Source organism: Asterias rubens, chromosome 11, assembly GCF_902459465.1.
Source record: "Asterias rubens chromosome 11, eAstRub1.3, whole genome shotgun sequence".
In the NCBI taxonomy this organism is placed as follows: Eukaryota; Metazoa; Echinodermata; class Asteroidea; order Forcipulatida; family Asteriidae; genus Asterias; species Asterias rubens.
In genome coordinates, this window is record NC_047072.1 from 370,100 (window position 1) to 387,463 (window position 17,364).

General features: G+C 40.0%; 2 protein-coding genes across 2 annotated transcripts; both read left to right on the forward strand.

Annotated features, from left to right (window-relative positions):
- Positions 1-1,332: 1,332 nt before the first annotated feature.
- On the forward strand, positions 1,333-5,363 carry LOC117296320 (tubulin alpha chain-like). Its single transcript, XM_033779182.1, has 4 exons — positions 1,333-1,408; positions 3,176-3,398; positions 3,756-3,904; positions 4,294-5,363. Exons 1-4 carry the CDS (start codon positions 1,406-1,408, stop codon positions 5,278-5,280), a joined length of 1,362 nt encoding a protein of 453 aa, XP_033635073.1. The 5' UTR covers positions 1,333-1,405; the 3' UTR covers positions 5,281-5,363.
- Positions 5,364-6,395: 1,032 nt separating this feature from the next.
- On the forward strand, positions 6,396-13,097 carry LOC117296321 (tubulin alpha-1C chain-like). Its single transcript, XM_033779183.1, has 3 exons — positions 6,396-6,605; positions 8,978-9,200; positions 11,455-13,097. Exons 1-3 carry the CDS (start codon positions 6,603-6,605, stop codon positions 12,582-12,584), a joined length of 1,356 nt encoding a protein of 451 aa, XP_033635074.1. The 5' UTR covers positions 6,396-6,602; the 3' UTR covers positions 12,585-13,097.
- Positions 13,098-17,364: the final 4,267 nt, after the last annotated feature.

Sequence of the window (17,364 nt, forward strand, 5' to 3'; positions counted from 1 at the left end):
CGTGTTGGTAAGTAAAAGAAAACCACAACACCAAACGTTTTTAGCCCAAAAGCTTCCAATCTATATTGGCAATGTGTTTCTATAGTTTTAAGGGCACTGGATACGTTTGGTAATTGTCAAAGACCAGTCTCTCTCGCTTGGTATGTCCCGTTATACAAACCTGTCAAAATTGGGGCTCAACACTGATCAATATCGAATTTGCAAAAGAATAATGAAAGAAAAAACACCCTTGTTGCAGTACCTTGTGTGCTTCCAGATGCATAATAAAAGGCTGAGACTGAAGTATTTTTTTAATTGAGTGAGTTATAACCCTTTCTCAAAAACTACGTTACTTCAGAGGAAGCCGTTTCTCACAATGTCACAATGTTTTATACGATCAACGGGTCTCCATTGCTCGTTACCGTGTAAGTGTTTATGCTAACAATTATTTTAACTGCTCATTCAAGTAAGTTTCTATGCAAACAATTGTTCTGAGTAATTACCATTTGAGTCCAGTGCATTTAACATTACAACTGAATTTGAATAAAGGAATCAATGTGTGGTGAAGAGGTTTTCAACTAGTGGTTTAATCCCAACGAGGCCTGCTTCTTGATAATTTTACCGAGACGAAGTCGAAGTAAATTATCAAGAACCAGGCCTCTCGGCGGGTTTAAACCACTAGTTGAAAACCGATTCAACACACTTTGATTCCCAATCTTAAATACCTTTTTGGTTAAAAGGCGTAATAAAGTAAGAAACTCTGTAAAACTTATCTGTTTCCGAGTGCTTGAGCTCTGTATGTTTCTACCTCCATGGTATGTTCAGTATGCGTGTTGAATGTACATGTACGATGTCCGTACGCATGTGTTTTCCGGTTCCGTTTGTGCGCATGCGCTTATAGTCTTGGTGCATAATCGCAGGTTTTCCTTCCACACATAGCGCGGCAAAATCACCGACAGCGCCTGCATCGCCCGTTACAAGAAACGTCTTGCTACAAGACTAGCGGGGACAACCAGTTAAAAACACTGGTCATTTTCAACGGTTTAAACACCCCCACGTGACGCGCTCTCCACCAATAGGAATAGCGAAACTGTCTTAGGTATTTTTGAATAATTTGTTTGTAGGTCCATACGCGCCACTCAAACTTAAAATGTGTAATGATTAGGCATTCCACGTCCATTGTGATCAATACACCATGTCTGATGACGATTTTTTGCATAACAAAGGAAAAAACAATCCAGTGTCTGTTTTCAGATCCATATTCTGTTTTCATAAAAGGGAAAAACTAAAATATAAAAACAGATGTTCGAGGAATAGTCTTTTCATATTTTGAATGCAACCCGTTATTGCACACGGAACGCAGGAGGACACTCCCGGGTTATCTCGCTTTGAACTTCGACAATAATCTTCTTGACATTCTCCAGAAATGGTGAGTTTTTCTAAGGAATACTTTCAATAAGTTGTTATATAGTCCTTCGTTTGTTTTGCTGTAACAAAATATCTAAAGGTACTATGTAAACAAAGTGTATAACAGTAGCTGACAGTTTGTAGGGTGTGGGGTAAAAAAGTTGCCTTTTTGTGCATGTTTTGTGTTGATTGAAATCTTTTTTTTTTGCTGAAATTTATGAGAGCGTTTTTTTGCATTCAATAATGAAATTGAGTTAACATGAGACTAAACATATTTTCAATTGTGTGGAAAAAAAACCAACACCCTTCTCCCGGCTTGTCCATAGACCTTATCGCAAATACTCGGCACGCGCACAATAGACGTGGAATGAGGTGCATGTTGATCGCTAGCTAGACCAGCATGCACCTCATTCAATAGTTTGCGCTTGCGCAATGGTATTTGCGAAAAGGTCTATTTCACTCGGTTTCGCCTTGTGAAATGGAATAGTCCGTAATTATTAGACTTCTTATTACATTCTGCGACATTGAGGCATTAATTCATGTTTCAAATTTTGCTCTGAAAGAATATCAAATAAAACGGCGACCCCCCCCCCTCTTTCCTGATGAATCTATATCATAATTGGAAAATGGGTGCATCACGATAACTGAACTTGACCATGGAGCCCCAGACCTTTCAAATGTTCAGTATCATTAAACTTGAAGTGACGATCGAAAACATCCCACTTAATGCTTACACATTCACACATTGTTTTACCAACAAAGGGCAAATTATTTGAGCTAGAGTAACCATTTACAAACGCACAGACACACCATTGTTGAATGCCTGCACTATTTTAAGGCATGCTGTCTGAAAACTGGGGGAAAATATCGATTTATGAGAACATCCAGGGTATGGTTTGTAACAATAGCAATCTGTGCTGGAAATAATATCCTTGGTTATAAACAGCTGTCATGGTTGAAAATCTAAATCGAAATTAAATAGTATACCTTTACAGCTGCTATAACGTCGATTTCGTGTTATTTTTTCGTTTTGTATATATTATTATATACTTTGTCTAGTAATGAAACCAATGTCTCATTAGTGAACTTAAGCGTGAACTTAAAGGCTCTGTACACGTTTGGTAATTGTAAAAGACCAGTGTTCTCACTTGGAGTATCCCATCATACGCATAAAATAACAAGCCTGTGAAAATTTGGGCTCAATTGGTCATCAAAGTTGCGAGAAAATGATGAAAGAAAAACACCCTTGTTGGACGAGTTTGTGTGCTTTCAGTTAGGAATTAAAGACTTAACTAGCTAAAAGTATTTTATAGTTTAAGTGACAAATTACCTCTTTCTCAAAAACTACATTACTTCAGAGGGAGTCATTTCCCACAATGTTTTATACTATCAAAAGCTCTCCAGTGCTCGTTACCAAGTCAGTTTTTAAGTTAATTATTTGTTTTGAGTAACTACCAAACATGTACCTTCACTTTAGGCAAGGCTGTGGAATCCTGTAGACAAGGATCTTTGCTATGTGAACCAGAAACATGAAGGTTATGGACACCTACACTGCCACGATAAGTGCTCTGGGTTCTTTTACATGAGCTGCCTATCCTAGGAAACAGGACCAACGGTATAAATGTCCCATCCGAGGGACAAATTAAAATATGATAAATATCTTGCCGGGGATGTGAGCTTGCTTAGAATGACGTCAACAGTGGAAAGTTACCTGGTAAGTCTGCTGCCACCTAGCGTGACCAAAGTTAACCGTGTTTCTTGATTATGATTTGAATTTAACCATTTCCAGCGTGAATGTATCTCAATCCACATCGGCCAGGCCGGAGTCCAGATGGGCAATGCCTGCTGGGAGCTGTACTGCCTGGAGCACGGCATCCAGCCTGACGGTCAGATGCCTAGTGACAAGACCGTTGGGACGTGTATGGACTCCTTCAACACTTTCTTCAGTGAGACCGGGTCAGGACAGCACGTCCCCCGCGCCATCTTTGTCGACTTGGAACCAACTGTCATAGGTAAGACAACCATAGGTAAAACACCGAGAGTGTCTATGTTGGGTCAAAAGCCCCAATAATGGATCTTTAATCATTTTTAATAAGATATTGTGTAACCTGGCAATAATCATCATCATCATGATTGAGGCTGTGTTCATCCAGTGTATGGTGTAGGCCTTCCCATGTTGACGCCATTCATTTATATTTCTTGCAGTTCTGGTCCATGTTGTTCCTGCAGATCTACTTCCCTGTCTACCTCTTTTCCTTTTCCCCACCCTTGGTTGCCAGTCCAGTTTTCTTGTTGACATTTTTAAGTAGTATGTTTTGCTCTTAAACGTTTCAATGAAATGGGGCTCTACTTTTTACTCAAATCCACAGATGAGGTCCGAACTGGCAAGTACCGACAGCTCTTCCATCCCGAGCAGATGATTACGGGCAAGCAGGATGCTGCAAACAACTACGCCAGGGGGCACTACACCGTCGGTAAAGACCACATCGATGTGGTGCTGGACAGGATACAAAAACTGGTAAGCAACTTCAAATTTAGACTGTCTTTAACCTACGAACGCAAAAGTGCCGCTGACAAAACATCACCTCGGACCAATCAAAACACAGATGTAGAAAGCTTACGTCACTGTACGTTCATCCAATGAATACATCGTACCCAATGAAATCACTGGTTCTTAAAGGAAATAGGGTCTACCTGTCTTTATCATTGCGTTTAAAAACATGGGCCAGTCTATATCTGTACGTGCAATATGACTCCCAAAAATTAATGGTAGACCATGAGTGGACATGAGCCGCGTGTGACGTCAGAGAAAGGGATCAATATCGTAGAGCATTAATGTGCCTTCGATGATACATGTTGGTTGTAAATAATTTTAATCTCCATTTTCTCTGATGGTCTTTTTTCCAGTCTGAAATGTGTACCAGTCTGCAGGGATTCCTGTTCTTCCATAGCTTCGGTGGAGGGACGGGGTCAGGCTTAACCTCTCTCATAATGGAGCGACTGTCAATAGAGTACGGCAAAAAGTCCAAGCTGGAATTTGCCGTCTACCCAGCTCCACAGACGGCCTCGGCGGTGGTGGAGCCCTACAACTCTATCCTGACCACTCACATCACACTCGAGCACTCTGACTGTGCCTTCATGGTCGACAACGAGGCCATCTACGATATTTGTCAGCATAATCTTGGCATCGAACGGCCGTCGTTTTCGAACCTCAACCGCCTCATTGCTCAGGTTGTCTCCTCCATTACGGCATCACTGCGTTTTAATGGCGCCCTCAACGTTGATTTGAATGAGTTTCAGACCAATTTGGTGCCCTACCCACGTATTCACTTTCCCCTTGTGACGTTTAATCCGGTCATCTCGAAAGAGAAGGCCCACCATGAGACTTTATCTGTCGCTGAGATCACCAATTCCTGCTTCGAGTCTGCCAACCAGATGGTGAAGTGCGATCCCCGTCGTGGCAAGTACATGGCCTGCTGCCTCCTGTACCGTGGTGATGTCGTCCCTAAAGATGTTAGTGCTGCCATCGCAACTATCAAGACCAAACGCTCCATCCAGTTCGTCGACTGGTGTCCAACTGGCTTCAAGGTGGGCATCAACCACCAGCCTCCAACCGAAGTGCCTGGTGGTGATCTGGCCAGTTTGAAGCGTGCCGTCTGCATGCTGAGCAACACCACCGCCATCGGTGAGGCCTGGGCTCGTCTGGATCACAAGTTTGATCTGATGTACGCCAAGCGAGCCTTCGTCCACTGGTACGTAGGAGAGGGTATGGAGGAGGGTGAATTCTCTGAGGCTCGTGAGGATATGGCTGCCCTCGAGAAGGACTACGAGGAGGTCGGAGCTGAAAGTTCGGGAGCAGGTGACGTCGGTGAAGATGGAAATCAAGAATTTTGATCTGTGGGACTAATTCAATAAATAAATTGTTTCAAAGGCACACGAAACTATTGGTAGTTATTCAAAATAATGACTGCCTTAAAAACTTGCTAACGAGCATTGGAGAGCTGTTGATAGTATAAGACATCGCGCGAAACGGCTCCCTCTGAAGTAATGTAGTTTTTGAGAAAGAGGTACCTTTCTTACTCAAATAAAAAAGACTTCAGACCTGGAAGCTTTTTTAGGCATCTGCGGAAAGCACACAAATTGTGTCAATATTCCCTTGCAACTTAAATTACCAAATGAGCCAACATATTCACAGATATTTTATAAACATTATGTTGGGACAATAACCAAACATGTCAAGTGCCTTTAAATAATACGCCAGACATTGCTCTGAATATATACGCCAGACGTTTCTCTTAAGCAATTTGAAACAATTTGAAAGTTTTTGATTCGATGCTTTTTGCTTTCTTCTTCTCGATTTACAATTTAAACTAATATCTGGAGCGGCTGGGTTGATTGTTTTGATTTAAGTTTATCTTTTGAAATTTTGACGGGATTTTTTTTTTCTGTGTGATCTTCTTGAATGTGCATTTTGTAAGAATGCTTTTGGTTGCTTTACTTCGACTTTGTTTACTTCCAGAAATTTGTTAGATTATAAATTAAGTTATAATTTTACTTTATTTTTATTATTCGAATTGAAATCAAGTGCAATACAATTGGGTAAAAATCTATGAGTTATTGTCCATACACGAGCAATTCATTTTATACACATTCAATTAATTTATCAGAGACGGGGTAATTTACTTAGAGTTTATGATGACACTTTCTTAAAAATTAATAAAAAACTCAAGATCAGAAATTGCTTTCAAATCAAAGTTTTCAAATTAATTGTTCATGAAATGTAAAAAAATAAATTTGCATTAAAACAGTTCCCCCTTCCGTCTTCAACACGGCCTCCTACCATTTTGCCATCAAAACCACGCCTCTATTAACCTCCCCTTAGCCAGACAAAGGAGTGGCTAAGACTAAAATTACCCCTAATTCATAATTCATGCTCCATACGCCATGCCACTCAGAAATTCCACTCGTTCCTGCTGACATCTTCACGCCAGCATCTTTGAGTAATTACGATCCGCAGCTACCGGCGCATGGCTCTTGCGTGACCCCCCGTCTATCGCGAGTATAAACGGCAGAGTGTTTTGGCCGGTCCGCCAGTTGCAGTTCCTGCTTCCCGCCTTGTGCATAGCTACAGCCGGCAGGAATATCAAAGCTGTCATAAATAAACAAAACAATTTATATTCTTTCTTCGAACGAATCTTACTCAACAATCAACCAAAATGGTAAGTGGGTATATTGCATTTCTCTTAATTGTTTTATATGTAAATAAAGTGAGACTTGAGTTTCAGAATTCGGCAGAATTTATTTCCTTTTTACGAAAAATATTTTTAAAATCCGTCAACGTTTAACACAATACGGTGGCCCTTTTGTTGCTGTTTCATAATTAGTTTGATATTTTTATAGTCAGCATTTTTACCTAATCACAAAGAATATAATATGTTAATTCTTGTAAAGCAGCGCTAGCAATACTGGTGTATGTTTTGTATGACTGTGTACATGTCTGCTATATAGTCAAAGCCTAACTTATATGTTCGTCATGTAACGATTTTTGATGCAGTCCACATCACATGACTAATCCAGCGAGTCAAAGGAGTGGCCCGTCTCACAACCAGACTTCTTTAAGGGCAACTGTGTTCATTACATAATAGACATAATATGAGGGACCATGCTTAAATTTCTATGTTGTGTTTTCAATATGACCTGTCTAATGATAGAGTATACCTCATACTGGAATATACATTTTCCCTGATTTTTTGTTGGGGCCAATCTCTTGAAGAGCTCAGATTGATTTTCACTGCAAATCAGTCGTAGTTGCTCAAAGCAAAGTGCGATGTCACTATGGGAGCGTTCGTTTAACTTCCCTGTGTCGACCCCGGTGTGTGGCGGTTTTTTTTCCCAGGACGAACGTGGGTAATTATCTGCACACGTTCGTCCTGAAAGAAAGAAAACGCCACACACCGGGGGCGACCCAGGGAAGCTAAACGAACGCACCCAATACAAATCACTATGATAATTCTGAACATTGTCTTGCGATGAATTTTATTCCGTTGGGAAATTGGCCTCTAGTCTGGTTATTATTGTAAAGATGCTTACAAGAGTGAAAGAGAACAAAAACGGGATGGTGACTCACTTCTCAGTAACCGAAATGGTACCCGACTATTTGACCCTACAGCCTCAGTTTGGTTTACATTGACTTGAATGGGGGTTAATATGGCTCTATAACAGACCGGAAAGTCTTCCAGACCTAGATCTGCGATCTGAGGTCCAGAGTTGGGTCCCAGACGGGAATATCATCCTACATCACAAACATCTGTTATGATCATGACGTCATATCTGAGACTTGAATTAATTATGATAAATACAATAACAGTACTGCTGTGGGAACCAAGTCTCTTCTAATTAGTCAAGCGTCCAGTCCCCGTAGGGAAGTGATTAAGTATGTCTTTAAAGGTACATGATTGGTAGAGCTAACAAAATAGTCACAGATATATAGTTCATGTTTTGTTTGATCAACCATAATACATAAAATAACAAACCTGTGGAAATTTTGGTTCATTGAGTTCGTTGTGTGAAGAAGAAGAACATAATTGTTGAAAAAATCCATGCCTATTCTAGTATGTAAACACATTGTCCCTTATGGTTGTAAGAACCGACATCAGCTGTTGCTGTTTTTAAAGGCAGTGGACACTATTGGTAATTACTCAAAATAATTATCATCATAAAACCTTAATTGGTGACGAGTAATGGAGAGAGGTTGATGGTATAAAACATTGTGAGAAACGGCTCCCTCTGAAGTGACATAGTTTTCGAGAAAGAGGTCTCGAAATCAAGCATCTGAACGTACACAACTTCGTGTGACAAGGGTGTTTTTTATTTCATTATTATCTCGCAACTTCGACAAACGATTGAGCTCAAATTTTCACAGGTTTGTTATTTTATGCATATGTTGAGATACACCAAGTGTGAAGACTATAGTCTTTGACAATTACCAATAGTGTCCAGTGTCTTTAAAGGTTTTCAAGTTCTGTTTTCTCAAATATGACTCATGACACATCAACACAATTTTAAACTATTGTGATTTCAATTTGTTTGAAGTACGTTAGTGTTTGTATAACCGTTTGCTGGGTATAACTACTGACATTGCATTCGCACTCGTCAGTGTGTGTCGCAGCAAGATATTATTGTGTCTATAGAAAAAAATGTCAGAGCCAGAAGGCGTGTTGACGATGACTCAGCGTCGACGGCGCCTCGACCAAACAGAATGCTCGACATTGAATAAATTAGCATAAACCAGGACGCGGATGGAATTCTAACATTCTGAAATGCTATCAATTGCAATAAATATAAACCTATTCTCGATTAATTATAGAATATAAACGTATACATTTGTTTGATTATAAAGAAATTAATAACTAGTTTCATTTTTTGTGTTTGTATTGTTTCTATTTTTTTTATTATTATTTTTTTTTTCGTTTTACTGTTTTCTTTTCTTATTATTAAATATTGAAATATTGAACAAAAAATGTTTTCATTTTGTCAGGTTTTGTGATAGCTTGTATTTCAAATCATTCTTTTCTCCCAACACTAATTTCAGCGTGAATGTATCTCAGTCCATGTCGGCCAGGCCGGAGTCCAGATGGGCAATGCCTGCTGGGAGCTTTACTGCCTGGAGCACGGCATCCAGCCCGAAGGACAAATGCCCAGCGATAAAACCCTCGGAGGTGGAGACGACTCCTTCAACACCTTCTTCAGTGAGACCGGTGCCGGCAAGCACGTCCCCCGTGCCGTCTTCGTTGATCTGGAACCCACAGTTATCGGTACGGAAATCTGCCAACCCGGCCCACCCAACCCCACAGTGACCCGGTCCACACCCCACCCCACATCGACGACCTCCCTCCCCCCACCCACCCTTCAAAAAAAAGAAGGAACAACTTCTACCTTGAATGCTCGCTGTTGTCCCTGCACCAAAGAAGTACACACAGAATAGCTCAATATTAAGATGTGTCTTTCTAGCCTGTTTCACTCCACTGCAGGAGGAAAGCCTCTTCACTAATTCTCCATTTCACTCTATCCTGCGCTATTATTTCAGGGAAATTTTTTTTCACAGCTGACGTAGTGTTTAAACACATCACCTTTAGTTAAAATTTGAAAAAATTTGTTTCAAAATGATGATGAAATAATCTTTTCGAAATTAACCTTAAATCTCCATGTCATCAAAACCCAGAACATGTTTTAGAAGATCGACCTCCAAATCACAGATTTTGCTTAAAGGCAGTGGACACTATTGGTAATTGTCAAAGACTGGTCTTCTCACTTGGTTTATCTCAACATATGCATAAAATAACAAACCTGTGAAAATTTGAGCTCAATTGGTCATCGAAGTTCCGAGATAATAATGAAAGAAAAAACATCATTGTCACACAAAGTTGTGTGCGTTTAGATGGTTGATTTCGAGACCTCAGTTTCTAAATATGGAGGTCTCGAAATCAAATTCGTGGAAAATTACTTCTTTCTCGAAAACTATGGCACTTCAGAGGGAGCCGTTTCTCGCAATGTTTTATACCATCAACCTCTCCCCCATTACTCGTCACCAAGTAAGGTTTTATGCTAATAATTATTTTGAGTAATTACCAATAGTGTTCACTGCCTTTAACCGTGTTGCCATTAGCTTTAAACTACCAGCTTATGCTGTTATCAAAATGCAAAACAAAAACATAGCCAGAAGACAAAAAGCTAGCTTTCGATTTGTCAATACCACCCTTTTGCGATGGACCAGTAACGCTTATAATTATATTTTTGTAAGCCAACTACAAAACAAATACATGATTTAGTCATGTGACTAAAAGCTAGCTTTCGATTTGTCAATACCACCCTTTTGTGATGGACCAGTAACGCTTATAATTATAATTTTGTAAGCCAAGTACAAAACAAATACTATTTAGTCATGTGGCTAAAGCCTAGCTTTCGATTTTTTGATACCGTCCCTTTGTGGCGGACCATTAACGCCAATGGGTGAGATGGAGAATGCATCCCTGCTGCATCACTTAACATATACTGCCTCCTCCCTGAGCAGAAGGATGACTCATGCGATCACGTGAGTCATCCCTGATCACGTGGGGAGAGATGCAAGCAATCCCTGACACGGGTGGTGATTCATTCTCATGAATTATTCATTTATGCAAATCAAGTTCGGTATTTATTTGGGGGATAATGTAACATAGTCGAGTGTTTGTGTCATATTAGAATTACAAGAATTGCTCTGCGTATTGTTGAGATCTGTGGTACATTAATTATGATAATTATGTTGCCCAGACGTGCCGTATGATGTCACCGTTATGCGTAAACCAGACTGTAACGTGCCCTAGAAAACATTATGCAGTCTGCCTGTATTACAATTTTGTTCTGGAAGAAACTGTGGTTTACAAACAATCATTACGAGATAAAATGAATGTTCTCAAATATAACTTCTGTAAACCAATTCACAAAAAGGTTTCGGCTGAGATATTCAGATGTTTTTTTTTTAATGTAAACTTAAGATTTAGTTTTGTTGGGTTGCTTTTAAGTGTTTGATTGTTGTTGTTATTTGTTTATAATAGTAAGTAATAAACTACAATTTTGGTTGTATAATGTCACAATTTGAAATCACAATTAATCGTTGAAGCCTTTGACATCTTGCGTTTCGAAACAAATGAGAAAATTTACTAAAAATTTTGTATTAGAAGATAGCAGCTGTTGCTGTTGCTGTTGTTGTTGTTGTTGTTGTTGCTGTTATTGTTGCTGGTGTTATGGTTGTTGTTGTAGTTGTTGTTTACTGTCGCTGTCGTTGTCGTTGTTGCTGTCGCTGTCGTTGTCGTTGTCGCTGTCGCTGTCGCTGTCGTTGTTGTTGTTGTTGTTGTTGTTGTTGTTGTTGTTGTTGTTGTTGTTATTGTTTTTTTGTAGCTGTTTTTGTTGATGTTAAATGTTTTTGTTGCTGTTAATGTTGCTGTGGTTTTTGGTTTTGCTGTCGTTGTTGTTGTTATGTTTTTGCTGTTGCAAATTCAATTGGGTGTGTTTCGTTTTATTTACCCATAGATGAGGTCCGAACCGGAAACTACCGCTCGCTCTTCCACCCTGAGCAGCTGATCACAGGCAAAGAGGATGCCGCCAACAACTACGCCAGAGGTCACTACACCGTCGGCAAGGAGCACATTGACCTCGCCTTGGACAGAATCAGAAAGCTGGCTGACCAGTGCACCGGTCTTCAGGGTTTCCTCATCTTCCACAGCTTCGGTGGTGGTTCCGGCTCTGGCTTCACATCCCTGTTGATGGAGCGTCTCTCTGTCGACTACGGCAAGAAGTCCAAGCTGGAGTTTGCCATATACCCCGCCCCTCAAATTGCATCTGCTGTCGTGGAGCCTTACAACTCTATCCTCACCACTCACACCACCCTTGAGCACTCCGACTGTGCCTTCATGGTCGACAACGAGGCCATCTACGACATCTGCCGTCGCAATCTCGACATCGAGAGACCAACCTACACCAACCTTAACCGTCTCATTGCCCAGGTTGTTTCCTCCATTACTGCGTCGCTTCGATTTGATGGCTCCCTCAACGTCGACCTGACGGAGTTCCAGACCAACTTGGTGCCCTACCCACGTATTCACTTTCCTCTTGCCACCTACGCACCAGTCATCTCTGCTGAGAAGGCCTACCATGAGCAGCTGACCGTTGCAGAGATCACCAATGCCTGCTTCGAGCCCGCCAACCAGATGGTGAAGTGCGATCCCCGTCACGGCAAGTACATGGCTTGCTGCCTCCTGTACCGTGGTGATGTCGTCCCCAAGGATGTCAACGCTGCCATCGCAACCATCAAGACCAAGCGTACCATCCAGTTCGTCGACTGGTGTCCAACTGGCTTCAAGGTGGGCATCAACTACCAGCCACCTACCGTGGTGCCAGGTGGCGATCTGGCCAAGGTGCAGCGTGCCGTCTGCATGCTGAGCAACACCACCGCCATCGCTGAGGCCTGGGCTCGTCTGGATCACAAGTTTGATCTGATGTACGCTAAGCGTGCCTTCGTCCACTGGTACGTAGGAGAGGGTATGGAGGAGGGTGAGTTCTCTGAGGCTCGTGAGGATCTGGCTGCCCTGGAGAAGGACTACGAGGAGGTCGGGATAGACTCTAACGATAACGAAGATGAAGACGAGCCAGAGGAATATTAACAGGTCTAATTAGCAGCAACCAGTTCAGCACCTTCAAGTTCAATTATTTGCTACCAAAAAATCAGTAATATCACACGTTGAAGCACTTTATTAACTAATATTAAACCCCCGGCAACTTCCAATTTCTGAGGCTGTTTAATTCGACGCATCGTTCAAACACATACGATGTCATAGGCATGTTCTCAACTTCAATGACTCTAGTGCAACGTTGTATACTGCCCTCTTGTGGCAACTTTCCTTCAATGGAACTTCTTCTTTTTTCCATAACCATAAGTGTTTGTATATTTAGACGGCGCGCAGTATTTTCCTCAATTTTTAATCAAAATTGTTAATTAAAATTAATACGCTGCTCTGATCTCGCTATCTTGAATTATTATGCACTATTCCCGTGTAATATATCCATAGTGCCTTTGTGCAAAATTAGCGATGCATGTCTGAATATACAATACCTAAACAGTTCTTAAAGGCACTGGACACTATTGGTAATATTCAAAATAAGTTTTGGCTTAAAAACCTAATAATTAAAATTGGTAACAAGCAATGGAGAACTGTATAAAAACATTGTGCGAAACGGCTCCCTCTGAAGTAACGTAGTTTTCGAGAAAGAAAGAATTTTCCACTAAAATATGAATTTGATTTCGAAACCGTGGAATTAGATTTTGAGGTTTCGAAATCAAGCATCTGAAAGCACACAACTTCGTGTCAAGGTGTTTTTTCTTTGTCATTATTACCTCGCAACTCCGACGACCAATTGAGCTCAAATTTTCACAGATTTGTTAATTTAAGCTTATGTTGAGATACACCAAGTGAGAAGACTGGTCTTTGACAGCTGTCAATATTGTCCATTGTCTTTAAAAAGCATAATTCAAAACGAGTAGTGCTTTTCGAATAATTATGATATTATTATAACCGTATGCTTGATTCATATACAGAACTGAGTGTGCTTTCATGATAGTAGTCGATCGATGTTTCTGTAGTCAACACTACAATATTATACAAGCAGCTTCTGGTCTCGATTTTTAATCGATAATTAATAGTAGCTTATCGATTAGGAAGGTGTCTATCAGAAATGTATAAGTCGGTCAATAATAATCGTTAATAAATTGCTGAGTGTAACTGTACTATTGCGCAACTATTACACCTTCGAATTTCATCGCATTGTGCATCCCCCCACCCTACCCCGCCCCTGTTAAATATCACTTTACAATAACAATATCACAGCTCTATTATTTTCCAAATTCACCGATCAAATTTTGTCCGAATGCATTAAAAATTGATCAAGCATTTATTGAATGTGTCGTGTGGTATTCACTTCAGGTTGTCCCCGGTACCAGTTGTTATGACACCCCCTCCTATAAACAAGTAAACAAGGTGGACAACAATTATTATTTGGCTGTAACGGGTGATGTGAAGACCCGAGGAGTGATCAACATTAAAAAGGAAGGGTGTTTAAATAGCACCATGCAATTGTGTTGTCAGAAACTAGTGTAGTTGTTTCTTCGGTAATTATTTGAATTCCCTATGACATCTAAGGCAGTGGACACCATTGGTAATTACTCAAAATAATTATTAGCATAAAACTTTCTTTGGTAATGAGTAATGGGGAGAGATTGATAGTATAACACATTGTGAGAAACGGCTCCCTTTGAAGTGACGTAGTTTTGGAGAAAGAGGTAATTTTCCACGAATTTGATTTCGAGACCTCAGAATTAGATTTTTAGGTCTCGAAATCAAGCATCTGAAAGCACACAACTTCGTGTGACAAGGGTGTCTCTTCTTTCATTAGTATCTCGCAGCTCATCGACGACCAATTGAGCATATATTATGCTGAGATACACCAAGTGAGAGGACTGGTCTTTGACAATTACCAATAGTGTCCAGTGTCTTTTAAAGATAAGTTGTCTCTGTAGTGACATCACACGTGGTCAATGGGAGACTTTCTGGGACAATAGAGGGCAGCAGACTTACCGGGTAAATCCATTGTTCTCAGAATTATGCGCATGTTCAGAACTACGTAAACAATGGAAATTTACCCGGTATGTCTGCTGCCACCTAGCGTTGGAAAGTCTCCTATTAACGCCCAGTCTTTGTGCACTGACAATCGATCATGTACGGTGTTATAAATCGGCAGTTGCATTTATCTGTGTGCAATTTATAACAAACCAGCCCCTCCCCCAGAAAACAAATAAATAAAATAATAATAATTAAATAAATAAAAAATGCCCTATACAACCGTTGGTGTAACAACCCTCCGTACGGTCCCTCGGCTCAGTTCAAAGATGAACCACTGATGAACCACTATGTCAAAAATATTAGCAAAATGCCAAACAAACTTTTAAAAGCTACTAATTGTGCGCGATGGTAGCCCCCCCCCCCACCTCTTACCCCCCCCCCCCCCCCGACCCACATAAGTCTGGCAGATCGAGTGATATTCACACGACAGCAATTTGCTTAATTTTAGCATGGTTGCAAAATGTAGCAATGTTTGACAAGATTTTGCAAGAGAACTTGGACAGCAGACACAAATTAATATTGTTGTCCTTACACTCAACGAGGTACATTTTGTAAAATTTGAGAGAGGCTTTGATTGCAGAAGTCTGAAATCATGATTTTTATTTGTATCTGTACCAGCCACGCACACTCTGAAGAATGGCTATACAACATCACTCGCGATAACTTATTAAATCCACAAGAGGGCGCTATTTTTGGCTACCGCTATTCATCAGTGAAGTAGGCACGTGGGGTTATCGAACTCTCCATGGCAACTCAACCGGAGCCGCCATTGTTCTTTCTCTTCGGGTTCTGCAACGCAATTATCACCGTTATTTATAGCGGTTACACCATTAATTATTCATGGAGTGCGCTTCATGCTGACGGTTTGTCGTCCAGATTTTAATTTGCCCTGCCGCGGCTTTAACATTACTTCATTTTTTTATGAACACGAGCTCCCCTTCTTCTAAGCAAAGAGACTGGGGCCACTCATTTTCTTCGATGCCGAAACTCAGGCTACTAAAAGATTTGGTAGCCCACCACAAAAGTAATTATTATATGGCCAGAGGGGGAATTAAAAGAAAGAAAACAAGAAACAATATCTGTTAAAGTGTTACTGAAATGCTGAAATCGTCCAGCTGTATAAATGAAAAGTTCTTGGCGTGATCCTCCTCGACACGCCGCGGCGAGGAATAGCGGCGATACTGATTTCCCACTGTGCCGTATAGGAGGCAACCATAGGCAAAGACTATTATGTTTTGCACCTGGAAAACTGTTTTGGTCTTTCCTCAATTTACTGTTAATCTTTCCATAGACTTTTAACACAAAATTCCTTGTGGAAGCTTAAGTCTCAGAACTTCCCCATATAATGGAGACTTTCCCGAATAATGTTATAACCAGACATTGGTCCTATAAAAATGAAAATTACAAGTACATGTACATGTAATGTACGAGCATGTGCATGTAACAGTGACTACATTGTACATGCACTGTACATGCATACATTGTACATTATACATGTACACTGTATGAGAATTACGTGTTGTTTGCCACCGTGACCAGTGCCACTGTTGACACAGAAAGGCCATAGAAACATCAATAACCGGTCACTCAGTTTTCAAAGCACCTGCCCAAAATGTTTATTCATCCGAAGTTGTCACAGCAAAACCAGGGAGACAAGGTCTTCGAAGCATTAAATAATCACGGGTGATCTGCAGCCAACCTGGTCTGACACGTTGGAGTTAATGACTCACATATTACTTTAGATACATTATTTTAAAAAAATATGTAGGTACAGACATGTATCTTTTTAATAAAAAAAATAAAATAAAAAACCCATGCAGAAACAGACATAACTCATAAATATCGGCTTTCCTAGCTTCTTGACAGTTCTCAGATTCACTTTATGTCCATATCGGCATGCTCGTTTGTTACTGCTTTGAGTGTGGAGATTGTCTAATAAATTTATTTTATTTTATTTGAAAATTAAATTAACTGACGCCAAAAATTTGTTTTATGGTGGCCTTATATTTATAGTGTTTAAATTTGCAACAAACACCTTTGCCGAAAACATAGTGCCAAGAAGTTGGCAACATTTGGTATATAAAATAAAATAATAACATTATATTTGGAGTAACTTATAAATCATGGGGTCGAATCTTAGATTCAATTAATTCCGAATTTGTATACCCTCTTTTTAACTTTCTTTTATTTTAACTTGTGGAGTTTTCTTTGGTCTCCCCGAACTATAAAGGAAAGTAGTATATATATTTTCGAATAATTTGTTTGCTTTGTTGCAAAAAAATAATGTTAACGCGAACTATTTGAAAGAGTGCTCTTGATGATTGCTGCGTCAGTTTTGCAATACCGCTTTAACTTTGTATGTCTACTACATGTAGGCTACGTATGGTAATATTATCACCATTACCTCAATGATATAACGCACTGAGCTAGCGCCAGTCTGCGGTTGCTTGCATGATTGGTTCCACACATTGTGCATTGAAATTACGGACCCCTTTGACTTGCAATATATAGCAGACAGTTATTAGCTTTATAAATCGAACCAACGCATAATATATCCATATGGTTTCATTATGATTTTCTTTGTGTTTCTTTCATCCATGATTAATTTACAGAGACTACTATACCTCATTTTTATCATAATAAACATTGTTCAATCATAATTTTTTTTTTTATTTTTAATACGGGCCCCTAAACAACAATCTTTCCATTTCCTTAAAAATGACAACAGACGCAACAATTCGTACGTGATTTTTAAATTAGTATTTGT

Bases quoted from the DNA above. Each gene is read 5' to 3' on its own strand.
- LOC117296321 (XM_033779183.1), top strand. The intron at 9,201-11,454 runs GTACGGAAATCT...ATTTACCCATAG, and splicing joins TCTGGAACCCACAGTTATCG to ATGAGGTCCGAACCGGAAAC.
- LOC117296320 (XM_033779182.1), top strand. The intron at 3,399-3,755 runs GTAAGACAACCA...TCAAATCCACAG, and splicing joins CTTGGAACCAACTGTCATAG to ATGAGGTCCGAACTGGCAAG. The intron at 3,905-4,293 runs GTAAGCAACTTC...TCTTTTTTCCAG, and splicing joins TGGACAGGATACAAAAACTG to TCTGAAATGTGTACCAGTCT.